The sequence below is a fragment of the Lagenorhynchus albirostris genome, chromosome 18, assembly GCF_949774975.1.
Source record: "Lagenorhynchus albirostris chromosome 18, mLagAlb1.1, whole genome shotgun sequence".
NCBI lineage: Eukaryota > Metazoa > Chordata > Mammalia > Artiodactyla > Delphinidae > Lagenorhynchus > Lagenorhynchus albirostris.
In genome coordinates this window covers 33,094,912-33,121,106 of record NC_083112.1, presented here as the reverse complement: position 1 = coordinate 33,121,106, position 26,195 = coordinate 33,094,912, and the positions used below count along the sequence as shown (strand labels likewise).

The following is a 26,195-nucleotide window of genomic DNA, read 5'->3' as shown; positions in this document are numbered from 1 at the left end:
ATGCTACAGAAAAACATTTAAGGTAGGTTAAAAGACAATAACAATCCATCTGTCACTTTCCAGAATTACTGCCCAAGTTGATGTGTATGCTAAGGTCTTAGAACTAACCATTATCAATACAATCATAATTTTTCTAGTTGGAACATTAACTGAACAAAGATCATTTCCTGATACTATGAACCTTTAAAAAGAAAGTTAAGAAATCAGCATGTTCTAAAACATTTCTTGGGATATATAAGTCTCAGTGGCATACAAGTCATAAATATTCTGGGAAATCAGGACTTGACACTGTCCTTCCAGGTTTAGAAAAGTGATTCAGAAGCAACAACACTCTAAAAACACAAAAGATTTGTCTGAGCAGCAACGCCAGGGTATTTTACAGTAATTCCACATTGCCTGTGGCATCTTTTTACTGGTTTCTTGATATTAGTTTTAGAGTTAAAAAGAATAAATTTGAAAAGCGCCTGCAGGAAACACAAATAGGTTTCCTTTGCCCCTAATGTTTTCTCATACAGTGGTCAGAAATATAAAATAATATTATGGTTTTCTCCCTACATAGTTTTACAAATAATATGAGATTCCATAATGCTTCATTTACTTTGGTAAAATAAGGAAAATCCTGCAATATACAAAGAACATTAAAAAAAAAAGAGGATTTATCCACTTAAGAATGAGCTGTGGGCCTCCCTGGTGGCGCAGTGGTTGAGAGTCTGCCTGCCGATGCAGGGGACATGGCTTCGTGCCCCGGTCCGGGAAGATCCCACATGCCTCGGAGCGGCTGGGCCCATGAGCCATGGCCGCTGAGCCTGTGTGTCCGGAGCCTGTGCTCCGCAACGGGAGAGGCCACAACAGTGAGAGGCCCGTGTACCGCAAAAAAAAAAAAAAAAAGAATGAGCTGTGAATCTCATATTAATATATGAGAGAGTTTACTATAATAAAGACACTAAAATTAAGACAGAATATTTTACCATAGTTAAAAGATCCAGGTTTAATCTAGCTAGAAAAAAAAAATCAAGTATGACATAACATAAGAAAAAGTTCAGTAGATCATTTTGGAGGAAATAACGTATTTAATCATAATCAGAACATATATTTTTGCCATCTAAAATATCATCACTGAGTATGTTCTGGAAGTAAAAAGGTACATCCAGATAGAAGGGGAAAATAGAAATTTGTCTACAGACTGATTTAAGGCAATTAGTTCTTAAACTTCATGAGAAAAATATTAACAGTTAGATTTAAACTATTAACTTGATTTTTATTCTAATTTTCCATATAAGAAACTATTAACTTAGTCATTGAATCTCATTTCATGCTTTTTATTTAATAATTTATCCTTACACCTTTAAGAGACAATAAAGACAACTGATTTCTATAAAGATTTTTGGTTTATATGCAGGCTTCTTGGTTATCTTTCCTGCAAACTATTAAAAAAATTTCAATGAATGATCATTGCTACATTTAGGAAAAAAAGAGGTTTTCCAGAATCTTGTGCCAATAACTAACATAAACCTTAATAAAATATACAAAATCATTTCATAATTAAAAACAGTAATGTACATATGTAGTGCAAGAGTTGAAAAAAATTAAAAATTACACAGTCCATAGTGTGAGTGAATAATTGTGCTAAGGCTTCTAACACCTTGATATACCTTTGCAGCTCTTTAATTTTTCTAGTATGACTTATCAATTAGAGTTACCTTCTTATTAGTATAGTGAATGTTTTGCTTGGATTAACTTAAAACTTGTTACAATTCCCAAGTTACAAAAAGAAAAAGTGCTCATAGACCCCAACATCAGCACTCTCAGAGGATAAGAGAACTCTACACTAATTCTATGTTAAATGGACTGACAGCCACATAGATTGTTTTTCTTCAGAGGCTTTTTATGTATATGCGCACATATGTATTTTTTTAAAAATGGAGATGCGTTGGCTTCCCTGGTGGCGTAGTGGTTGAGAGTCCGCCTGCCGATGCGGGGGACGCGGGTTCGTGCCCCAGTCCGGGACGATCCCACATGCCGCGGAGCGGCTGGGCCCGTGAGCCATGGCCGCTGAGCCTGTGTGTCCGGAGCCTGTGCTCCGCAACGGGAGAGGCCACAACGGTGAGAGGGTCGCGGACCGCAAAAAAAAAAAAAAAAAGGAGATGGGTTAAGATACGTTAAGCTGGTGGCTTCTATTTATCAAGAAGGAGCTGCTTCTACAACTAAGTCAATTATTCACACAGATAAGGAAGAAAGGATGATCTTATCCTCAATAACACTGTTCATGATCCAAAAATATTTGCTGTATTAATTTATGCAAAATCATAAAACATCAACAATCACTTGGTTACTTGTAAATAGGAGAAAAGAAATACCAGAATCTCCAAAAGATTTAGTAATACTATCCTGCTTCTACCTGAAAAATGTTTCACGTATCTTATGAAAGATTTTTAAGTTGACTGCAGAAAAAGTAAATAGGTTAAAAAAAAAAAAATAGCACAATAAAGCCTAGAAGAGTATTCACAAGTAGGCAGGGATATGAAAGTACTGCTGTGGTTCAGAATCACTACATGGGCTGTCACGTGATAAATTTATTGTCCAGCTAAGTTTACAAAGACCTAAAATCAATAATAAAGCAACGAGGACTATTAAGGGGAAAAAAGGAAAAGTCACTGACTGTAGAAAGAAAATGATCACTTCAGTACCAAACACCTCTGAATGGAAAAGCTACAGTGAGGAATGAGAAATGTGCTCATAAGTTATGTCCACTCTGGAACAGAAAGAGGAAGTAGAGAAGAAACAAAGTAAAGAAACTTAAATTTTTCTTTAGGGAGAAAAGAATAAAATTAATCTTTTATTAAATCTCCTAAAAAAAACACTAAATGTAAAAATTTTATTTTGACTCTGACTGTAATGGCCAAAAACACTGGCATCACATGATGAATAGCAAACTAGGGTTCAACTTCTACAAATAAAGACTCAATAAATACTTTTACCATCAAAACTACATTAAGATGTATTAATGAAAAAGAGAATAAATGAAAAGAGAATAAAAATAGCCATCACATGGGAATCAAAAGGGCAAAAGATATAGTTACATCAAGTTTCTCTAAGAAAAGATATAAATTAGACATTGATGGTATTTCAGTCTTTTAGGGAAAAAGCAGCTAAACTTTAGAGGATGAGAGTGAAGGAAAGGATCTCTTAAACGTATGAATGTTGTACTGTAAAATATGAAACAATAAGCTACCTAGAAAATGATCATTTTTCTAGAATAAAAAGGTAAAGAATAAAGATCTATGGACCCAAATATGATTGCTGCTACTAGGCTTTTTGTTGTTGTTTTATTTATCTTTTTTGGGGAGGCGAGAGGGAGCAGTGACACAGAGGTCATGACAGAAAAATCTAGAAAGACCAAAGCTAAACTAAACTAAAAGCAGCTCATGAGAATGTATGCTTCAATGATGAAGGCTACTGTCTAGATGATATAGTTTTCTAGTATATTTTTACATTTTAGGGAAACAGCAACAAATTAGGCTTCTAGTGATAAGTTTATTAACAGGTATCCACAAATTACAGAAAGGAAATAAATTTTGAAAAAAACTTTATGAAACAAATTCTAATATGCCTTGTCCTCCTGTTTTTGCCTAAATGTAGCTGAGAATCTATCTATGTAAAGTCACATAAGTCCTGTATAAAATGGACTCCATGAGGCCAATACAGTCTAAATTACATCAACAAAATCATCACAGCTTTGACATAACATTTGGCAACAAAATTAATCAAATAATTATTAAACAAAGATATTTAAATTTAATCTGCACATATACATATATAAATATACGTGTAGTAAATGGAGTATGAGTTCATATATAATTTAAAGTGTTTTTCTTAATTTTACATGTAACTAAAATAATAAAGAATATACATGTATCCAACAGAGACTTAAATTTGACAACTGCTGGACATAATTTAGTCAAATTTAAAGTAACAAACTCGGAAAGAACAAAATATGCATAAAAACCCATAAAAACATATACACATTTTTGGCCAACATATAAATAAGGGCACCTATTTCCAAAGCATAATATAACAAAGCATTATACAAGAGAAGCAATTGCGATGCATTCATTTTTACTGTAGTTCAATGTAATTATTAAATTAAAATCTTACTTTAGGAGTAGCTGGTTTTAAGCAAATTCAAAATATTTTTCCACTGGCAAATTTCGTATTACTATGACTAATCTTTTAGAGCTATGTATTTCCTTCAAAACAGCTTATGCCTTTGTACAGAATTTGGATCACGTACCCATGCCTCTGTCTGAATGGGCCTGATGTTGCTTAGTAGCACCTCTTCATAGTTTCCATAATCAATGAATTTAACAACTGCTGTCATACCTGAAGAATGAAGAGCTTCAACTTCTGCTCGGTAAAACTGAGGAGACAAAAAGGAATTTTAAATATGACAATCAATATTGTCTACAAAGGGTGATACATGATGGAAATGTAAATACTCAAAATGTTACAATATTTGTATTTTTTGAAAGCTCATTTTTTAAATCAATTTTTATTGAGACATAATTGACATATATCATTGTATTAGTTTTAAGTGGACAACATAATGATCTGATATATGTATATATTGTGAAATGATTACCACAATCAGTCTAGTTAGCATCCATCACCACATATAGTTACATTTTTTTCTTATGATGAGAACTTTTAAGATTTACACTCTTAGCAACTTTAAAATATACAATATGTTAAAGAAAATAATTTTTAAGAGAATAATATTTTTAAGAAAGAAAGCTTACCTTTGGATAATCATAAATTGGCTAAGAAAAAGAGAGAAATTCTCTCAGCCATGTGAGTTCTGATATACGTACACTGAGCAGTAGTAAGATTTCAGAACTAAGAGGGTCAACAGAGAAGAACATTCACATGCTAATGGGTGTAAAAAGAACTAGTGTTATGTTTTGTTGTTAGCCATTGAAGCCCTTTGACTAAAACTGGTAAGATGATTCTTATGTACTAATCAGAATATTTAAGTATGTAGCAATGTATTTAAAAAACAGAAATACATGACAAAAAAAAAACAAAACAAAGAAAAAGGCTCATTGTTGCAGTCATACAGGCAGCTGTGGTGAAGGAGGGTTTTCAGGTAAAAAGTAAGCACATTACTTATACCCAGGATTTATAGGATTTGAGACATTGTAAGACCGGACACTTTTATTTCATCTGTTTACCCAGTGTTCCTTGGCTCTTGGAAGCAACACACATTAACAAACTCACTAGGAACTGAATTTACGTAACAACTACAATTTTTAAATTTATCTGTTGAGGTAACTGGGAGTAGGTCAACTGATTGGAGTATTCCCTCCACTATAGGTCAACCCATTCAGGACTCAAATTATACATCTGAACGTTGCTTAGTGAATATGATATGGAAACAAAAAACTCATAAAACTCTTAAGAAATGTTTTCTTCAAACTAGGGCAGTTGGATGCTCTAATATAACACTCGAACAGTAACCCTTAATATAACAGGACCCTATAGGACCTTCCCAGGACAAACACCCCTCTCCCTCCATGTCCTCCACCTGCCCCTTGTCTGTAGAAAAACTTTAGCCAAAGAATAAATTTAATCAGAGAAGTGAGAAAATGCAGAAACAAAGGAAAACAGTCAAGCAAGACAAAAAAATAATATTGATAGTTTAGCCATTAAGCAAAGTCAAGGACCTTTAGTTTCTCCTCCAGGGCTATAGATAAATATTCTGAGCTGTATCCTTTGAGCTGTTTTGCAGATACTGAAACCCCCACCAGGTAGAAAAAGTTAACCACGGGCTTCCCTGGTGGCGCAGTGGTTGAGAGTCCGCCTGCTGATGCAGGGGACACGGGTTCGTGCCCCGGTCCAGGAAGATCCCACATGCCGCGGAGCGGCTGGGCCCGTGAGCCATGGCCGCTGAGCCTGCGCGTCCGGAGCCTGTGCTCCGCAACGGGAGAGGCCACAACAGTGAGAGGCCCGCGTACCGCAAAAAAAAAAAAAGTTAACCACATGATGACTAGCCATGACATAAGCTGTTCCATCTTACACAATTCCAAGAACTGGCCTCAAGAAAATGGGAACACACTGACGCTGGAGTTGAAGATTACTTGTACTTAAAACAATCATATGATGCTGATCAGGTCACTGTATGACCAATTTCAAGATGATTGCTGGAGCTGACTACTGTTCTGCATGTAGCTCCCCTCCACCAACCCCTCACTCCACACGTACATCCCTGAAAGTCCACTTTAAAAGCTCTTGCCCCCTGATGAGCAATGGGGAGTTAGTTTTTTGGGACACAAGTCCATCTTCTTCCCAGGACTGCCAGCTTCCTCAATAAAGCCATCTTTCCTTTTACTCAACACTTGTCTCTCGAGATTTGGCTTTCAAGCTATGAACAGAAAAGCCTGAGTTCAGTAACATTAATAGGCTCACCAGAATCAAAAAATACTAAACACAACAAAAATTCTTATTCTTAATCTTCTAAAATAGCAGTTACTCTGGGTATATCAGGAAAGAACCTGCTTTCACTGAGTTTTTTTTTTAAATAAGTGATGCCTTTTTATAAGTCTTTATTGAATTTGTTACAATATTGCTTCTGTTTTATATTTTTTGGTTTTATGGCCCCAAGGCATGTGGGATCTTAGCTCCCCGACCAAGGATCAAACCCTCACCCCTTGCATTTGAAGGCAAAGTCTTAACCACTGGACCGCCAGGGAAGTCCCTGTTTTCACTGATTAACTAGTATACTTCATACTACAAAAGTTATTAAGTTAATCCATCATATTTTCCTTTCCAGATCTGGATGCTAGCAAATTTCGAGATACCATGCTAGAATTTTCCTTATCTTAGAGTTCTTAATATACATTCACATCTCTCCCTTCCTCCTTTATTTCTTAGCCTTACGCTTCTGTGTTCTGTAAATTGCTGTATTTCTGGACCCATGCTTCAGGTGTAAGCTTCTTAGATAATTAATGTCAGTTCAGGTAAGTTCAACAGGTAAGTTCAACAATGACAGCCAGTCATAATACATCCTAGGAAAATAAATAACTTGGCATCCTTTCAGGAACTACATGTGAAAAATGAATTCTATATAATGTGGAAAGTACTGCAATAAAGGTGTAGTGATATGGCACTTAATAAAGCTGAGGAGTTCAGGAAAAGCTTCCTGGGGCAGATGACAATGGATACGGTCTTCAAGGATGAAGAGTATTTAGCCAAGTTAAGAACTGAGGAGGGTGTTCCAGGGAAAGTTACAGAGACATGAAACATAAAGAAAAGTATAGGAAACAACAAGCAGTTTTAAATTAACTATGGCATGATGGGTCAACCAACAGGACAAGAAGGTAAGGACCAGCTGATAGAGGCTCTATATGCATGCTAGAGACTACAAGTGAAAGATTTTAACTAGGAAGAATGGCATATGCTCTAAGACCAAGATCACAGTGTTGGCAGTTTCAGTGACAAGTTTAAGAGGAATAAGATTTAAGGCAAGGAGACCAATTTGGAGGCTGTTACAATACCCCAGTTGAAAGAGCTGAACTAGTTATGGCAGACATACAGGGAGAAAAAGCATTGTCCCAAATGCTCAAATCCTTCTATGGAAGTAAAGCTTGAGAGAAGGCAAGATATCATGAGGAATATTTTAAATGATACTAACTGATTATTTCCAGAACATCATTACAATGCAATTAAGATTATGCTTTCTTAATGACAGTTATAGGCAATGCTTTCCTTAAATCTTTACCTTAGTCTCTGGCTAGAAAATTGGAAAGTTGCCTATTCTTGAAAAAACACTTAGAAGTTATCTCTTAAATTAGGTGGTTTCAGAAGATAACTAATGCCATCTCTTTCAGAGAGTGAATATTTATCTTATTTGCTTAAAGGTGCATCTATACAGAGCCTACAGTCCTTCACTCTAAACTGAATGTATACATCCACGTAAATTCAAAGTAGTCATCTTAGACGATCATCCAATTATTCTAAGAATACCCTAAAAGCTCAAAACATTTTGGGAAATATTAGGCACTATCTTTCAGAAGCTATATGACATTATCTTGAATATATTCAGTAGAGGCAATAGATGAATTCAGTATCATTGATTTTCTGAGAAAATTACAATTGAAAGTAAAGCTTTAATAACAATCTCATCAGGTATTTGAAGACATTTGGGTAACAGCACAGACAAAACTATCTGATATATCCCAAGCACCTAATGCTTAGCAGCTACTCAATTATGGTCTGTTGAATACTCAATATTTGTTGAAGAACTTGTCTAAGTGTAATATCTAAATATCTTAGGTCTGTTATTCTCTGTTGCTTTATTTGTTTCTGGTCTTTCATATTCTCTCTCTCTCTCTCTTTGTATTTTTAACCATGCCTCATAATTTTTTATAGGATGCCAGACATTGTAGATGAAATACTATGAAGAGGATCTGTATAGAAAATGTTACTTTTCCCCAAAAGAGGATTATATTTTGGGGGGCAGGCAGATAGAGTACAAGGAGATATCCTTAGTCATGTAAAGGGCTGATTTTAGGCATTGTACTGGCTTGTTTGTATTTTGCACTTACTACTAGGGCACAATCCTTATGGGATTTCAATGGAAAGCCTGAGTCTTTTACCAAGCCTTTCAAACATTATTAATGATTAATTATTAATCATTTACTTCCTCTGCTCGTCAAGGTCACCATCAACTCCACACTGTCCAATGCAAACTAAAATTTCCATCCTCATCTTAACCTTTCACAGAAGCATCTGACAGAAGTGAACCCTCCCTCTAAGGTAGACAATGTTAGTTCTATAAACTAACACTGATTTCCAACTACTTCTTGCCTCTACCATAATGGAGAAACAGTTAAGCATAAGTAACCCCTCACTAGCCAAATCAAACAGTTGTTGTATTTTGGAAAGTGAGTGGTCTCAGCTGCAAGAGTAAGAGTCTAGATAGTGAAGAACGCCTGTACTTGCTTTCCAAGTCTCCCTAATAGCCAAGGAGAAGCCAAGTGAAACAGTTCCAACCAATGAAATTTGTCTGTTGGTATTTCTGGGAAGGCTTTTGCTTTTCTTGAAAAAAAGAAAAGACACAGCTAGTGCTGTCTCCTCCTCTGCTTTTAGCCTTGAATAAAAACTTGACAGTAGAGATGCTGCTTCTAGACAAATGTTATCTCACATTCATACCAAAACCTTAAAAGACTATGCCATCTAGTTGTACCTGGACCCCTCCTTGCTGCTATCATTAGATAACACCTCCTGATCCCAAGCCCTACAGCATCTTTTAAAAGATCCAACCACACTTCCTAGCCTGAATTTCAGTTCCTTGAAATTTTCAGTTAACTTTACTTCCACCACTCCTTTTAGCCACACACAGGCACACCCTTATCAACTGAAACTACTCTACATATGAAATATTTATTTCAGATATGTTTTGACTTGATCCTCACATCCACCTAGGTCCCTCACACTATAATTCACCTCTGTTTTTATTACCTTGCTAATATCTCCAGTCCCCTAACTACTCGACTTTTTTCCTGTGTAAGTGCCCCCTTGAGAATGAACTAGTTAACAAAGTCAACAAATAATTATGAAATCCCTACACTATGAGAGGAACAGGGCAATAGAGGAAAAACTAGAGATACATGGTCCTGCCTTCAAGGAACTTAAAATCATGGTAGGGGAAAGAGTTATCAATGCAGGAACCAAAACCAAAAATACTTACAAACTGTTATAAGTTTTAGAAAGTGAACAAGGCACTGATTGAGAAAGACAATAATGTAGAAGGGATGAGGGGGCAGAAAAGAAGGGCTTCTTCTAGAAAGTATCTGAGCCAAGTCCTCAAGGATCAGAAGAGTAGTTGGTGGAAGAGCATGTTGGGCAGAAGGGGAAACACGTACAAAGGCCCTTCTCTCTGAGGGTCCCTCTGTCCTCTTCCCCTTCCTGTTTGCATTGTGTTGGTCCTCTCTCTCTCAGCCAGGCTCTTTTATCTGATGCGCTGTATTCCTTCTCAACCTCATCTTCTTTTTTTTTTTTTTCACGATTTCCCTCTTTCCCTTTTAGCCAGAATATAATGTAGAACTGAAGATTGTTTAAATGATTTGTTTCTTAGATTATTTATTATTAGCTAAATAATTAACCTTCCTGCTCTTAATTTTTTTAAAGTAGGCTGACTGTGTATTTATCTTTAAATTAAATGAAATCTGCAGAATTTGTGTCATTCAACTGATTTTCTCCCTTGTGAATCAGTATAATTTTACTAGAAAGAAAATATTAATAGTTCAGTTGATGATAACTGAAGTAACTCATCAACTTCACTTAATCACTTTTACAATACTTTTCTGATATGCGGGTGAAAATCAAACCTAACATAACCAAATCCTATGGGACTCCTAAGCCTCCATAAAAAATATTAAATATTTTGTTTTCCCTTTGATAAGTTATATATGTATACATCTATTCAAAGACTTTACAAACTAGTACAATCATAGAACACAACTCAGTCCCAAAGTAATGGCTTTCTATGGTCTCACTAGCCTGTTACATTCAGTACTATTAGTATTTAATAATTTTATAACATGCATACCTTGTTGTCTTCCCAATAAAGTGCTAAACATTCATCTCCAGGTTTCCACAGTTTTGCATACTCCATAGGAATAGATGATTCAAGTACTTTTTCTGGTTTAATTGGCCCAGATCTTCTTTTGGGACCACTATTGTAAAATATTTTATCATCATAGGGTGTAGCTGTGATGGGTCCTGCTGGCTTAATAGGTCCTACTCGCCTTCCCTTCAGTGGCATTTCTATCTCTCCATTTGGAACACCAATGAAACTATTTGTTCGGACAGGATTCTGGTAATCAGCATTTACATTAAAATGTTTTTCAATTTTTACACCACTAAAAGCTTCATTATTTATTGTTCGTGATTTCCTATCATAAAAATGATCAGGATTTGCTGTTTGGCTTTCTCTTTTCCCACGTTTTTGATTATTATAATCTATGGATTCTTGAGGAAGTGGATTTTCTTTTGCCTCTGCATAGGATGGAACTTTTCCTGATTTGCTTTGCATAGAGTTATCCCTTTTTTTAAATGCAGCATCATTGTGCTGGGAACTTAAAGGGTATGAAGTATCTTTAGTTCTATCATATCTAGAATATGGTCTATCACACTTGATTCTCTCTTCAGCCCATACTTCAGATCCTGAAGAAGTACTTGGTCTTTCAGAACCTCTGTTTCTAGGTAATCCACTGCCTTCTAAAACTGACTTTGAATTTTGGATGTCTCTTTGAAAACGAGGAGGTTTTTCATTCCTTGGCTGTCTGGTATCATTTCGAGGAAGATATCTTGGTTGATTATTATCTTTTACTCCATTTTGCTCAGTATTTGACAATCTGTGTTGTCCTTGATGAAGCTGCTGTGGCTGTGATTTAGGTTCTGAAAAGTAAAAGTATATCATATGCATATTAAAATGAAGACTCTGTATTAATACTTCATTATCAAACTACTATTTTGACATCTTCCACTATCTTCCCACCTCATTATCTTAATCCCTCTTTACTTTGTTAGAGTCCTGTATTTCTAATGTACAGTTTGCCTGGTTAGCCACATTAGTGAAGTAAAGCAATGATATGAACCATGAATAAATGGTGGATAATTCAAAAACAAGTTGTCTTTGTCACTGAATATTTGCACTGTTATAACATAGCCAATCTATATATGCTATTCTGGTAATTCATTTCCCAAGCCAGTAATGAAATAGAACTGCAACCTGATAACACAGAAGCTGCTATAAAACTGTACAAGAACAACCCTTGCTCAAGTCCTTTCTGAATCCCAGTCCCATTTAAAATGTATAGCTATCATTGTCAGTCAAGTTCTAGTCTTTGCAAAAAAAAATATTTCTCAAATCTTTCTGGATCTGGAATTGCCAAGTGTTTGGATTACAATTAGATATTTACTATAGACCTATCAAAGTAATTAAGAACAGGTACTACTTGGAAATATAGAAAAAAGTGTCAAAGATATGATTAAGCAAAATAGTGCAGATAATGTCCAACTAGAAATCAAAATCAGTAACATGGTAAATATATACTCATAATCTGATGGTTATATTTCACATAATGATTTTTATTCTACTTCAGTTTGTACTGTGTCACTTACTCTTTCTTCCTCCATTGTTTCACACAGCATGTCTATAACACTATTACCAATCATATTGACTGGTCTTTAGTGTACACATTTTGTTTCTCTTGTCATACACTATAATCAATATGCAGATCAGGATTAATCTTACATTTCTCCACGGTCACAATACTTCTTAACAGGGGCACTATTGACATTCTGGGTGAGAATGTTTCCTGTATTTGCAAGAAAATTAACTTCTTTGACCTTCAGATACTAAATCCTAAAGCATTCTCCCTCAGGATTCCTAGTCACCGTGACTACTCAAACTGTCTCCATACATTTCCAAACACCCACTGGAGGAAAAAAGGTACCAGATAAAATGTTTAGATCAATAGGAATAAAGAGAAGACTTTTAAAAGTTCCTGAATGACAAAGCAAGTCAAGACTAAAGATCAAGGCTCAAAATGAAAAGAAACTTCTCAATGGAACCACTGGAAGCTAGAAAGCAATCTAACAGACTTTAAATGTCTTTGAAATTAAAGGAAAATTATTTTCTAAGTACAATTCTATATTCAGCCAAACCACCCATTAATTGTGACAAAGAATAAAAATTTTTCAAATATGCAAGATCTCAAATAATAGCCAAGACCATCTACAGAGACATTTTTACAAAATCACTTTTTCCCAAGATGGGCTTTATAAATATAACACAAATATCTTATTTTTAAATCACTGTAGTCAATATTAATTTTTTCTTTAGAGAGAAGAAAAGTGGACACAAATGAGCATTTTCAGCAGAAAGCATGTTTTGGCATTTGTTCCAGTCATTATTAGAGAATAAAGGCAGCAGCCGTCTCTTGCTGACAATCTGCTATGTATTAGGTACCCCACACTAGCACTTTATACACATTATCAATAGTCCCCACAGTAGTCGTAACATGCAGGTATTGTGGGGTTTATTTAATAGAGAGAGGTAAAGTCCTTTATATATTGAATTGAAGAAATTTTTCAGCTTCCAAAATAAATCAAATATGAAGGTATTTTATTTCCTGACAAGGTCTGAATAGATATTCGGGGAGTAAGCTTTTTAGATCTGTTTAGGGATCAATTTTTCAAAATTATTCCAGTTAGGAACACCAAAATCTATGATGATCAGGAAATACAAATAACTTAAGTCATCATGAGAGTAACTGAGTATCCTGGACTACAAATGGCAGTTGAATAACCATATATACGGAATGAAGGCTTCAATTAGGCTTGGTAGGTATGGGAGAATTTGATTTCAGTTCTTCTAAAAGAAGAAAAAAGGTAAAGATTTCCTAATCTATTTTAACTGAAGATGTACATTAGATTACAGAATAAAACAATTAATTTTACTACTAAAGAATATAATTCATTTGCATTATTATGCTGAGGCAATATAGTGAGAGAAGAATCTATAAAGGAAACTGCTTTTTAAATAAGAACACCTTAAAAAAAATAAACTCGATGAGGCAGAAGATAAAATTGTGCTTTTAAAAGAACATAGTTTTCGGGCTTCCCTCGTGGCACAGTGGTTGAGAGTCCGCCTGCCAATACAGGGGACACGGGTTCATGCCCCGGTCTGGGAAGATCCCACATGCCACGGAGCAGCTGGGCCCGTGAGCCATGGCCACTGAGCCTGTGCTCCACAACGGGAGAGGCCACGACAGTGAGAGGCCCGCGTACCGCAAAAAAACACAAAAAAACCACAAAAAAAACACATAGTTTTCATATACATCCATTTAATTCCAAAATAAAATAACAGTAAGCCAAGGAAGGTCCTTAAAGGTTTCATCATTCTTGGATTTCCTTAAACCTAATACCTTTTATCTTACGTAGTTAAGTAATGATGTCAGATATAAAGTAAATATTTTGAAACTGAACTAATCTATTAAATAAATAAAAAAATATGCTCAATCACTAAATTCTGGAATGGTGATTTTAAATAAATTAAGAAATAGCCCAAAAGTCAAATAGAAAGCTCCTCAACTCTGCATCATTCAATTCTGAATCTCGTGGCTCTCTGCCACCTTTCGTGAGGAGGCATGATCATCCCAAGCCACCAAAATACTAATTGGCACCAGGGGCCAGGTCTACAGTCACTCTAATAGGAATATACTGAGACACTCTTCTGTATAGGAAGGAGAATAAAATGCATCACTATTTTTTTCTTTTTTTTAATGACCTGAAGGGGAAAGATGAAACAAAACAAAAGCATAAATGGAAATTGGTAACATTTGATATTAAATAGGAGGGAAAAAAAAGAAAATTAGCAAAAAAAATGACAGAAAAATTCATCACAAAATAGATAAAACTGTGAAAACATCTAAAAAATTAAAGTGATACAAGTCCATATGATAAAATTAATCAAAGACTACTACATGAGTTTCATTTGCCTTGTAATAAAATGTTCCTATTAGACCAGATCATGAGTTTCAAAATTCATCTTTACAAGATAATTGATTACAATGTTTTACAGCCCCATGATCTGAAATGCAAGGATCATTAAGAATGAATTTACTAATTGTCACAAATTATTTGGGTTTGCACATAAGAATATGCTTAATTAATCAGGTATCTTAAAATATTAATACTTCTTTCCAGAGTATTCATTCTCCAGTCACAGTTGTGCCTGCTTTTAATAGTAAAAAAACAGGTATATTTTGTTTCCCAGGATGACTCTTCATTTTATTCTGAGACACCTACCTGAAGAAATGACTTAATTAAGACTTTACTACGTACCTGACTCTACTTTAAGGTCTTTTGACTACATTACTTCATATAATTCTCCCAACCACGCTGAAGGGCAATATTATTATCCCCATTTTACAACAGAAAGCAAGGCTAACAGCTAGAAAATGTTGAAGCCAGAGCTTAACTCAAATCTAACTGAAGCAAAAGCCCACGATTTTCTCATTATGCCAACCTGCCTGCCCACAGGAACAAAACAGAATGTAACAAACATGTTAACTACAATTTTATCACCTACATTTGTTCATTTCTGGTGCAATGCAGAAATCACAAAAGCTCTTTGGCAAAACCAAAGGAATGGCCATTTATGGGCTAGATACTATTTTTAAAAAGTATACCACAGTATAACAGGTTACCTACTAATGCAGACATTAATTCAAGAAGAATGGTTAAAATTATTGCTGAGTAATCCTTCAACAAATAAAGCAAAATAAAAACAAATCATTAAAGATACTTGTTACAAAAAGATGGTATTAACTGATTAGTACATGAATTCACATTAAAACAGAAGCATAACATTTTCTAATATTTCTATGTTTATATATAAACCCGATTACATTTTTTTTCACATCAAAAATTTCAACTAATTTTCTCATTTATACAAATCAGGGCTTTTGTGTAAAATATCATTAGATATTGTGTATATTCTGTAATGATCACAAAACTCTTTGGCTATAAAATTTTATCTATCAGCTCAAAATTTATACTTTGTGTCCTCTGTAAAAAGTTACTTCCTCTATAAATTTATTCTGTATGAATTCTGACTTAGATTAAAAAGGTTAAGACAAGGAACTATGTTTCATTCTTAGCAGGTACATATAAACACAAGTGGTTATTAAATGATTATGTTCTCCATATAGTAAAAAATAAACTGTAGCCTTTTAAAAATATTATGTTATAGGAAGAGAAATTGCCCATCACCCCAAGCCTAAAGCATAACTTTTTCATGCTATATTAAATGCGTCCTTTCTTACCACTCTCTTCAAAATAATCACTTTAACATCCATAGAACATTTATCTACTGGATATCCTTCAGCTTGTCTTCTAACCCCAGTACTTCACTGACACTATTTTTGTCAAGGTCTCCAATCAGTGGTGTGTTGGAGCCAGTCTGAATATTGAACAAAAACAGATTATTAAATTTTCAGAAAATCTGCAATCTGGTTGCAGATTGAAATTAGCTAATCTTTGGGCTTCCCTGGTGGCGCAGTGGTTGGGAGTCCGCCTGCCGATGCGGGGGACATGGGTTCGTGCCCCGGTCCGGGAGGATCCCACGTGCCGCGGAGCGGCTACGCCCGTGGGCCGTGGCCACTGGGCCTGCGCGTCCGGAGCCTGTGCTCCGCGGCGGGAGAGACCACAGCGGTGAGAGGCCCGCGTACCGCAAAAAAAAAAATAGCTAATCTTTGATGGCTTGAAATTAGCCATAGTGGAATATTTACACCACAGAAATCAGGAAAAGCTAAAAATCAGAGCATCCCTCCCCTGCCTCCCACCTCTTCCCCCACAGCCAGTTGTTAAACATTCACCAGCACACTCTTAATGCTATGTAAACCCAATGGACACCTCCCATCCTTACCTCTGTTTCTACTCCTCCTACTTTTTGGCAGCTGTTTTCTCAGTTTCCTTTGCTGACTCCTCCAGCTCTATTCAATCTCTAAATTCTACTGCCTGCTGAGTATCTCTCCTTGATTTTTTAAAAACATATCTTTAAAAAGTGTATTTCAAATTCACAGTAAGCCAATTTTCACCAACTTTCTATACATTACCTTTAAATTTTTTCACTAAAGTTATCCCTAAATCCACAAGTAAATTTCTATATACAATTAATTTTTAAATTCAAATAACTACGAACTTTACATTAATAATCCGGACATTACCTGTGCAGCACTGTGGCATATTTTCACTTTCCACCTATTTTATCTAGAACCTTAAACTACCTGGATAATGTCAGGTGCTATGCTGTCAGAATGCTTAAAAATCTAGGGACCACAATGTCATAACAACACAGATCAGAGCATTTCAAAGTAATTCTAGCTAAGGACCAGGGTTTTTGTTGTAGTTATTGGTTTTGGTTTTAATTTCCAATCAACTGTTGACTGTCACTTTTGTAAAATGCAGTAACAAATATTGAGGCATTGACAAACTGCTAAAAGAGTTTCTGAATACTTACTCTCAATTTCAGTACTTATCTGTACTTATTCAAAATCAGACACTATACCAGTATCACTGGTACAGACTATTCACTGTTAAGGTAACAAGTCCACATTATGGAATTAGAAACAACTATCTCAAGTTAATCTTAAAGCACTATCTAGATATGTGGGGTAAATTTGCACTTCCAAAAAAAAAAAAAAGGAATGGTAGAAAGAAATCAGTCCTATAAGAAAAAATCAAGGACTGGGAAGGTCATACTAGTGGTTAGGGATAGAGAGAAAGTGACAGGCAGTGGATAGATAACTACATATTTTCTCTCTTTTGCTAACAGCTTATGACTATTCACATAGCAATCATTCATCCCTGGCTTCCAAGTAAGCATTCCACCATCAATTTCAATCAATCAGTTGCATAGGGAAGTGAGGAGGAATGTTGTTTGATGCAACTGGATGTAAACATGCACAATACTCAATACATGGACAATCCTTTCTTGAGGAAATCCTTCACAAGAACATCTAGGCTAACACATACACATTCTCCTTGTCTTCTTGACCTAGTTTTCTGGCCTTCCAATAAAACTGTTACCATTCTATCATATTCCCTTCCTGTATCCCTATTCTTCATTCTTTAAAATTCAAGCTATAAATCTATAAGTCAAACTATTTAAACTGACTTGAAACTTGATTAAATGAAAATAAAACAAAACCAAAAAAGACACCTACCAACCATCCAAAGCTGCGACTTCATACGCATTACTCACCAACCATTAATATTATACCTGCTACCATCTAAATATATTAAATCTGAATATTATGTGGAATTTGAAATTATGCAGTACCATTAACCAAGAAAAATGCTACTTCTCACAAAATCCACAGAAAATAAAGAAATGGAACTCCACAAAAATAGTATATGTAATATAATCTGAATTTTATTCTGCCAACAAGAGTCAATGGAGCATTTTAAGCAAGGAGGTAGTGGGATCAAATTTGTGTCTTGAAGGATCACTGTTTGCAAAAATGGAGGATGAGATGATAAAGTTCTGCAAAAAGTCAGTGGAGGGTTGATGAGGGCCTAAATTTGGGTAGTAGGGGAGGAGATGAGGACACAATGAGTGGAGGATGCTATTGCTACTACTGCTAATCACAATGATGTTAACGATGATGATAGTGGTGGTGGCGGTGGTGTTAGAACTACCATTATATGGAGGCCTATGTGCCAAACACTGTGCTTAGCACTTTTATGCATAATCTAATTTGATCTTCTCAATAACTCTAAACTTAGGTGGTGCTACTGTTTCCCCATTTCCCAATAATGAAATTAAGGTTTGAGAGATTATATAACTTTCCCAAAGACATACAACTAGTAAAATACAAGAGCTGTGAGTTAAGTTAGTGGTAGAATCAGTTGTATTTATCTGCCACAGCATCCATTCAATTCTCCTCTTCTTTTGGTAAAAGAACTCTGCTTTCAGTGATAACTACTCCCTCCCCTTTAACATATAATCCAGAATCAATTAAGATGTCCTAAGCTCTCCTGACTAAGAAGGAGGCAGATATAGACATTAGAAGATGGAAGGTCTTTTTTCTGTCTGATATTCCAGGTATAAGGGCCATTTGATTGTTTCTGAGAAATATTTTTTTTATTACTTTTTCATATTATGAATGGAGATTTGACACCAACAACTGTCAAGCAGACCATCCAAGTCTCTTTGTACTCCTATTTCAGCTGCTTCACACACACAAATGCCAGCATCTCCACTGGGAGTTGAGCTTGGGGAATCAGTAATCATATGATGAAAGGTATTTATCTTTTCCCAGAAAAAATGTGCTTGGAAAATTAAGATAAGTGTTTTTACGTACCTATCTTTATATGTCATTATGCCCCCTTATATACATTGGCCTTATGCTATACCTGGTGCTACCTGGGCCAATCTTTGCTTCCACGTGAAGACAGCCCATCAACACACAATTCAGAGACAGAGAAAGACCTTCCACTTATATAAGCCAATAAATTACTTTTTTTGCATATTTGGATTTCTGTGGCTTACAGCTTAATGTAAACTAATTCAGAAATTAGTGCCAGGAAAAAGAGTGATACAAGTGACAGACCTAAAATGTAAAACTTGTTTAGTAAAGGAAGGGTACAAGGTAGTGAAAGCTGCTTCATCCCCTAACAGAAGTTGGCACTCCTCATTGTTTGGTTAAACTGTAGCCTATTGTCTTGGAACTGAGACCACCTAACTAATGAGGCCAATGCTTTAGAGAACTTGGTATGAAAATGTCAGGGCGATGAAAGGTGTTGGTTACTTCTTATTGCCTTCAGTAAGTCCTACAAGAAAGCAACAAGCTGGCAAGCTTGAAAGTAGAAAGGACACAGATGGAACTAGCTATGAGGTGCTCTTCTCAATTATACCAACAAGCCAAAAGGACTGTGACTCAGATAATCATGCTTCTTGAGAGATTACAGAATTCTATGAACCATGGAATAAAAGAGGAAAAGTAGAAGATGAGACTGGGTCCTGGAAAGGGGAAGCTTGATCACCTATGACCATGTCCAACATTTATGAATGTTGGATGAGTTCTTAGTTCCTATAATTGTTTAATTTAAATCTTATCCTTTTCATAAAAAATATCTCTATTTGAATTCTGTTCATATTTTTCTAAGTGTTTACCCTTTATACAACTGGGTCATATTCTCTAGTCTACTTTCTAAAATTTTGACACAAAATACGGAGAAACATAAATAAAACTTGTAACATACTTAATTTACAAAATAAGCTATAGAAACAAGGAAACAGAGGAGTATGAATTTAAGAAAGTTACTCTGTCCACTTTTCTCACAATGCCTCTTGTTCCCCATTTGGAAAAATGAAGGTTTTCCTGGTTTTATTTAGATGTAAAAAGTTACTGTCTTAAGGCAACCCCTCCCTCTATCTCTGGCCAACCCAGATATCTTCCATGATAATAGAAAGAATAAAACCTACTCTTTTTGTCCCAAGTTGAAACTTAAAATATATATTTCTAGTGGGCATTGTTTCAAATGGTAGTTATGTATTACTGAAGTAATATATTGATAAACTTAAGGTATGTAAAGTTGAAAGTTGGCCTGATAATCTGGCCATGAACTCTATCTAGTCTATGAAACCACAAATTTTTTTAAGAGCCTATATATGAGCCTTTTGAACACAACCCTATCACAAACTCATCAGTTGAATATTGACATTAACCAACTTGACATCAAATTATTACGTATCACATAGAACACTTTAGTGATTACTCTCATAAAACAATGTAATCCAACATCTTTTTTTTTTTTTTTTTTTTTTTTTGCGGTACGCGGGCCTCGCACTCTTGTGGCCTCTCCCGTTGCAGAGCACAGGCTCCGGATGCGCAGGCTCAGCGGCCATGGCTCACGGGCCCAGCCGCTCCGCGGCATGTGGGATCTTCCCGGACCCGGGCACGAACCTGTGTCCCCTGCATCGGCAGGCGGACTCTCAGCCACTGTGCCACCAGGGAAGCCCAACCTCATTTTTTTCAGAATATTGATAATAATGTCAACTAGAATTACATTTGACTTGAATTAAAAGACACAACAAAAACATTAATGATACAAGAAAATCTCTAGGGAAAGTACATGTGATGATCAATTATAGACACTACTTATTTTACTGCATTTCACCTTATTGTACTTTGCCAATACTGCATTTCTTACAAACTGAAGATCTGTGGCAACTCTGAATTTGTTAGATGATGGTTAGCATTTTTGAGCAATAAAGTAATTTTTAATTAAGGTATGTACATTGTTTTTTTAGACATAATGCTATTTCATACTTAACAGACTACTGTATGGTGTAAACATGACTTTTATACGCACTGAAAATTCAAAAAAAATTTGTGTGACTCGCTTTATTGTGATGTTTGCTTTATTGTAGAAGTCTGGAACCAAACTCGCATTATCTCCAAGGTAAGCCTGTATCTCTGACGGAAATTTCTAAAAATCAGGATAAAGAAATTATAGTGCCCTTTGTTCTTTTAGAGAAAATTATATAATACAATGTGAAAGTAAATGTGTTACTTACCTGCATTAAATCTGTAAGAAACACATTCTTAGAGGATGTATTTTTTTTTTTCCAACAAGCCTAACACGTTACACAGAATTTGATATGACATAACAAGTCCATCCAGGCCTAGGCTTATTCAGCTAAACATGACTTTTAGGGTTACCTGAACTAAACAAAATCCTCAGACAGCTTAAATGATACAAAACATAGAAGCAAGAGAGGTTTGATAATTCAACTGAATTAGAAACAAACATTAAAAAAAAATCCAAATATACACATCATTGAATAATGATAACTTCTTTATAATCAATTTAGGTATGTAACAGACACAAATAATGACACTGATGATATGAACATGAATAAAATTAAAAGCCCATAGTTATTTTCATTAGCTGTCCATAAGGCATTTAACCATTAAAATTTATGGAGACTCTATCCTGAAACGCTTTCTAGATTTTCCTTAGAAAAATGGCCAATATTTTCTCCCATCAATGCAGAGTTAATTTTAGAACGTAAGATTTATGGAACAATGACCAAATTCTGAGGGAAAACCAAAGTGGAGATTCAATTTTACAAAAGTAAGAGGTTATTCTGGGCTTTATTTTCAATTACAAAGAAACATGAAATCATGAAGTAAGCAGAAAAACAATTCATTAACTTGCCTCAACTGTTTACTATGAACCTCAGCTCACCTAGGAATACCTCAATAGTATGAGAATTAATAAGAGAAGGAATAACAGAATGATCTTTTTTTTTGCAACATACCTGAGGAGGACAACACATCAAGCATTTCCATTAATCCTGTCACCTTTATTGTAACAGGATTGCATGAAGACAGAGCCAAGAGAATACAGGCACACCTCGTTTTATTGCGCTTTGCAGATATTGCATTTTTGTTTTAACAAACTGAAGGCTTGTGGCAACCCTGCATCAAGGAAGCCTACTGGCACCACTTTTCCAACAGCATTTGCTCACTTCCATTCTCTGTGTCACATTTTGTTAATTCAAAATATTTCAAACTTTTTCATTATTATTATATTTGTTATGGTGATCTGTGATCAGTGATCTTTGATGTTACTACTATGACTTGCTGAAGCCTCAGATGATGGTTAGCATTTTTTTTTAACAATAAAGCATTTTTAATTAAGGTATGTACATTGTTTTTCCAGACATAATACTATTGCACACTTAACAGACTACAATATAGGATAAACTTTTTTTTTTAAATATAACTTTTATATGCACTGAGAAACCAAAAAATTCATGTGACTTGCTTTATTGCAATATTCACTTTATTGCGGTGGTCTGGAACCGAACCTGCAATATCTTCCAGGCATGCCTGCATAAGAAACATCTACAAGCATGATAATCTTCAGTCCATATATGTATCAATTTATTGTCCCGCTGCTTGTGCTCATGTTTGTTATCATTAATCTCCTCTGATGCGATGTCAGCATCATGAAAGAAAGAGTTTAGGGTGAGAAGAGCTATTACTGAAAGGATAAGTTTCTCTGCTCAAACATTTAAAACAATGAAATAGCAAACCAAGCAGTATTTTCAAGGCTGCCTGTTTAAAGGATTTCTTAGCCATTCAAAACAACTAGTTAGCCTTATTTTGGCAATAAAACTTAGAAATAAAGAATGTAATATTATTACAGATTACAAAAACGCCAGATCAGATTTGACTATTGTATTCAAAATACCTCTGCTAAGTCTTTATATTTTGTTTAGTGTTGCTTACACTAAGTAAATGATAAAAAGGTTTACACAAAGTAAATAATAATATTCTTTTTAATAAGCATTCCTATGACCTTTTAAGTTTGTGGTTTCTTCTGTCTCACAAACTAACAGTAAGCTTCTTTGGGGCAAGAGCTACAAAATCCATCTATTTCCATGAATTTTCTGAATGAGGTATTTTATTAAATTTTGTACCCCTGCTGCTTATCATAGACCAGGTACAAATAAATACTACATAAAATACTGCATATATAGAATGAACAATTTCTTACAACACATACAGTTGTAGCCTCACTTCAGTCTCAATCCCATTTTCCACCTTGCCAATGGACAAATATTTTTTCTGAAAGCACCAAACTTTGTTACTGTCATGCCACAAACCCTTTCATGGCTTTACACTGTCATTTGGATACAGTAAAAACTCCTTAGGACAAAATCCTCTTGATCTGGCTCCAGACTACCACTTTTACATCTGGCCTTATACCTCTACCTCTCCCATAACCTCCCAAGCATAGGAACTGGCGTTCTGCTGCCTCCAAGCCTGGACATGCAGAGTTCCCTACATCTGGACCGCCCTTCCCCCAACACTCCTCCTTTGACCTGTCTAAATGCCACCTACTCTAAGAAGCCTCTGCCTATCTCCCATCTTGGTTAGCTGGCTTCCCCACACAGTACTTCTAGGAAAGAACAGAAATTTGCTTCTCTGAGAACAGTGGTTATCAAGTAGGACAGAAAACTCTAATGTAAGTTGGAGAGGGTAATTTCTGGGGTTAGGATGATCAAAGGAACATGTGAATTTGGATAAAATTTAAGAGCCTCTACAAACATTAGAAATATCTAATTTTTTAATTTGGGGATTTATGAAGGTCACAGGTTATATTCCTTGTGAAAATCTAGGGTGTGAAATACTATTATAATGTCTATATCTTTCTCATATTCTAGCTGACTCTGTACCATATTAAGAACAATAATGTAAATACAAAACAGTCTACTAAAACAATATCCAATATTAACATATGTGTTTATAAATTTCTGTTCCCTCAGAAGTAAATCTCTCTAACACTGATGTTTGGTGTGTATTATTCATGTCATGTATCTTAATTAACTTTAATACCTTTTCCCAAGTGGAATGCTAGTATACTACATTTTGCTGGTATAGGATGTGTTCTGTGAGAACTGAAAGCTGATAGACACACAGGTCACCGTAGATTACTATTCTTGGTCTCAACTTCATTAGGATTTAGTAGACTCTAGGAGTCAAAAGCAAATGTAGGGAGACAGAAGGATAAAAGGAAATCAAAGGAGCTCTGATTGGGATAGTATAAAGGAAGGTTGGGACAAAAATATCTAGAAGTCAGATTTTAAGAAGCAGTAGAGATTCTCCTGCTAACCTTGCAGAAGCAAACATGTGAACTGCCTAGGGAGGAGGTCACGTGGCAAGGACCTGAGGGCTTCTAGGAGCTGAAGGCACTCCCCAGGAAACATCAAACAAGAAAGCAAGAATGTCAGTCCTACATCCACAAGGAAGTGAATATTGCTAACAACCAGTTAACTTGTAAGAGGACCTTAAGCCTGAGGCAAGATCACAGCCCCAGCTGAAATCTTGATTTTAGTATGTGAAACATTGATCAGAGATCTCAAGTAAGCTGTGTTTTGACTCCTGAACCACAGAAACTATGAGATAGTATACTTGCATTGTTTTAAGCCACTGACCTTTTGGTAATTTGTGAAACAGCAACAGGAAATGAATTCATCATACTTTTTTTTTTTTTTTTGCGGTACACGGGCCTCTCACTGTTGTGGCCTCTCCCGTTGCGGAGCACAGGCTCCGGACGCACAGGCTCAGCGGCCATGGCTCACGGTAGCCGCTCCGCGGCATGTGGGATCTTCCCGGACCGGGGCACGAACCCGTGTCCCCTGCATTGGCAGGCGGACTCTCAACCACTGTGCCACCAGGGAAGCCCTCATCATACTTTAAAAGTAAGAAAATATTGCTCTTACATGTGTCTACTTACAAATCTCATCTACATTCTACATCCAACATTTGTTTTTCAAACAATGCATTATCTTTTCTTTGTCATCTAACAAAAGATTCCATTTTCATGAAATCTGTAAACTTCAAATTTGTTATAAAAGTGTTTTATCTCTGAGCTTAAATTTAATTTGAAATATATCTGAAAGAGAAAACTAAATCTAAAAGAATATTTCCCTAACTTTTTGGAATCATATATTAAAATCTTACAATTCTAGAAAATATTTATGATATTCCATACTTCAATTAAAAAATAAACATTTAACATGATTATATCTCTTTCAGTATTATGTTAATCACTAAAATATATCATACTAAGAAATATATCACAATGTGGGAGCATACTCACTCACTGTGCTCATTTAACCCTAACCATAACCACATATTTTCATACAACGTGTAATATGTAGAGAAAAAAGAGACCAATTTCACAATCAAAAAAGTTATATAAAGTTATATAGTAATTTCTCCAACATAACAATATGCTTTCATAGCTAAATCTGTCATCTAGTAAACTGAGGGAAAGAGTTTGGTGATATTGCCCATCGTACAGTTAGAGGGCAAAATAAGCTTTAATATTTTCAGAATGCAACAATTAAAACTTTCTTCTGTACTTTTGTCAAACAGGAAATTTGTAATTAAATAAATTTGTAAATACCCAAGAGTAGACATTCACACTGTCAGTATATTATACCTTTTTTGTACAATTCCAAATAAAGTTTGGTGTTTCAAAAAGAAATCTACTTTAGGGACTTCCCTCGTGGTGCAGTGGTTAAGAATCTGCCTGCCAATGCAGGGGACATAGGTTTGAGCCCTGGTCCAGGAAGATCCGACATGCCACGAAGCAACTAAGCCCGTATGCTACAACTACTGAGCCTGCGCTCTAGAGCCCGCGAGCCACAGCTACTGAGCCTGCATGCCACAACTACTGAAGCCCATGCGCCTAGAGGCCATGCTCCGCAACAAGAGAAGCCACCACAATGAGAAGCCCACGCACCACAACAAAGAGTAGCCCCCGCTTGCCACAACTAGAGAAAGCCCGCACGCAGCAACGAAGACCCAACGCAGCCAAAAATAAATAAATAAATAAATAAATAATAAAAAAGAAATCTACTTTAAGCTGGCTTACCTTCCACACTCAAAGTCCCCATTTTAGATTCCAAGAAGTCAAATAATGTGCTTGGTGCTGATGGCCTTGCATTTCCCAGTTCCTCTTCATCTTCAGATCTTATTCGCCCCCTGCCTTTTCCTTTACCTTAAGAAGTAAAGCAAGACATATACATTATACAT

The 26,195-nt window shown here is 35.6% G+C and overlaps 1 protein-coding gene across 8 annotated transcripts in view; it reads right to left on the bottom strand.

Moving 5' to 3' along the window:
• Window positions 1-26,195, bottom strand: part of TDRD3 (tudor domain containing 3) — a 201,138-nt gene that overhangs the window by 36,538 nt on the left and 138,405 nt on the right. For all 8 annotated transcript variants that reach the window (XR_009536768.1, XM_060129155.1, XM_060129159.1 and 5 more), the window contains 3 exons: window positions 26,035-26,160; window positions 10,607-11,457; window positions 4,292-4,417 (listed from right to left, as the gene is read on the bottom strand). Coding sequence is in view for 7 of the 8 variants with exons in the window: in XM_060129155.1 (XP_059985138.1) it covers window positions 4,292-4,417; window positions 10,607-11,457; window positions 26,035-26,160 (1,103 nt within the window). In the remaining variant the exon portion in view is untranslated. The remainder of the gene's footprint in view (window positions 1-4,291; window positions 4,418-10,606; window positions 11,458-26,034; window positions 26,161-26,195) is intronic.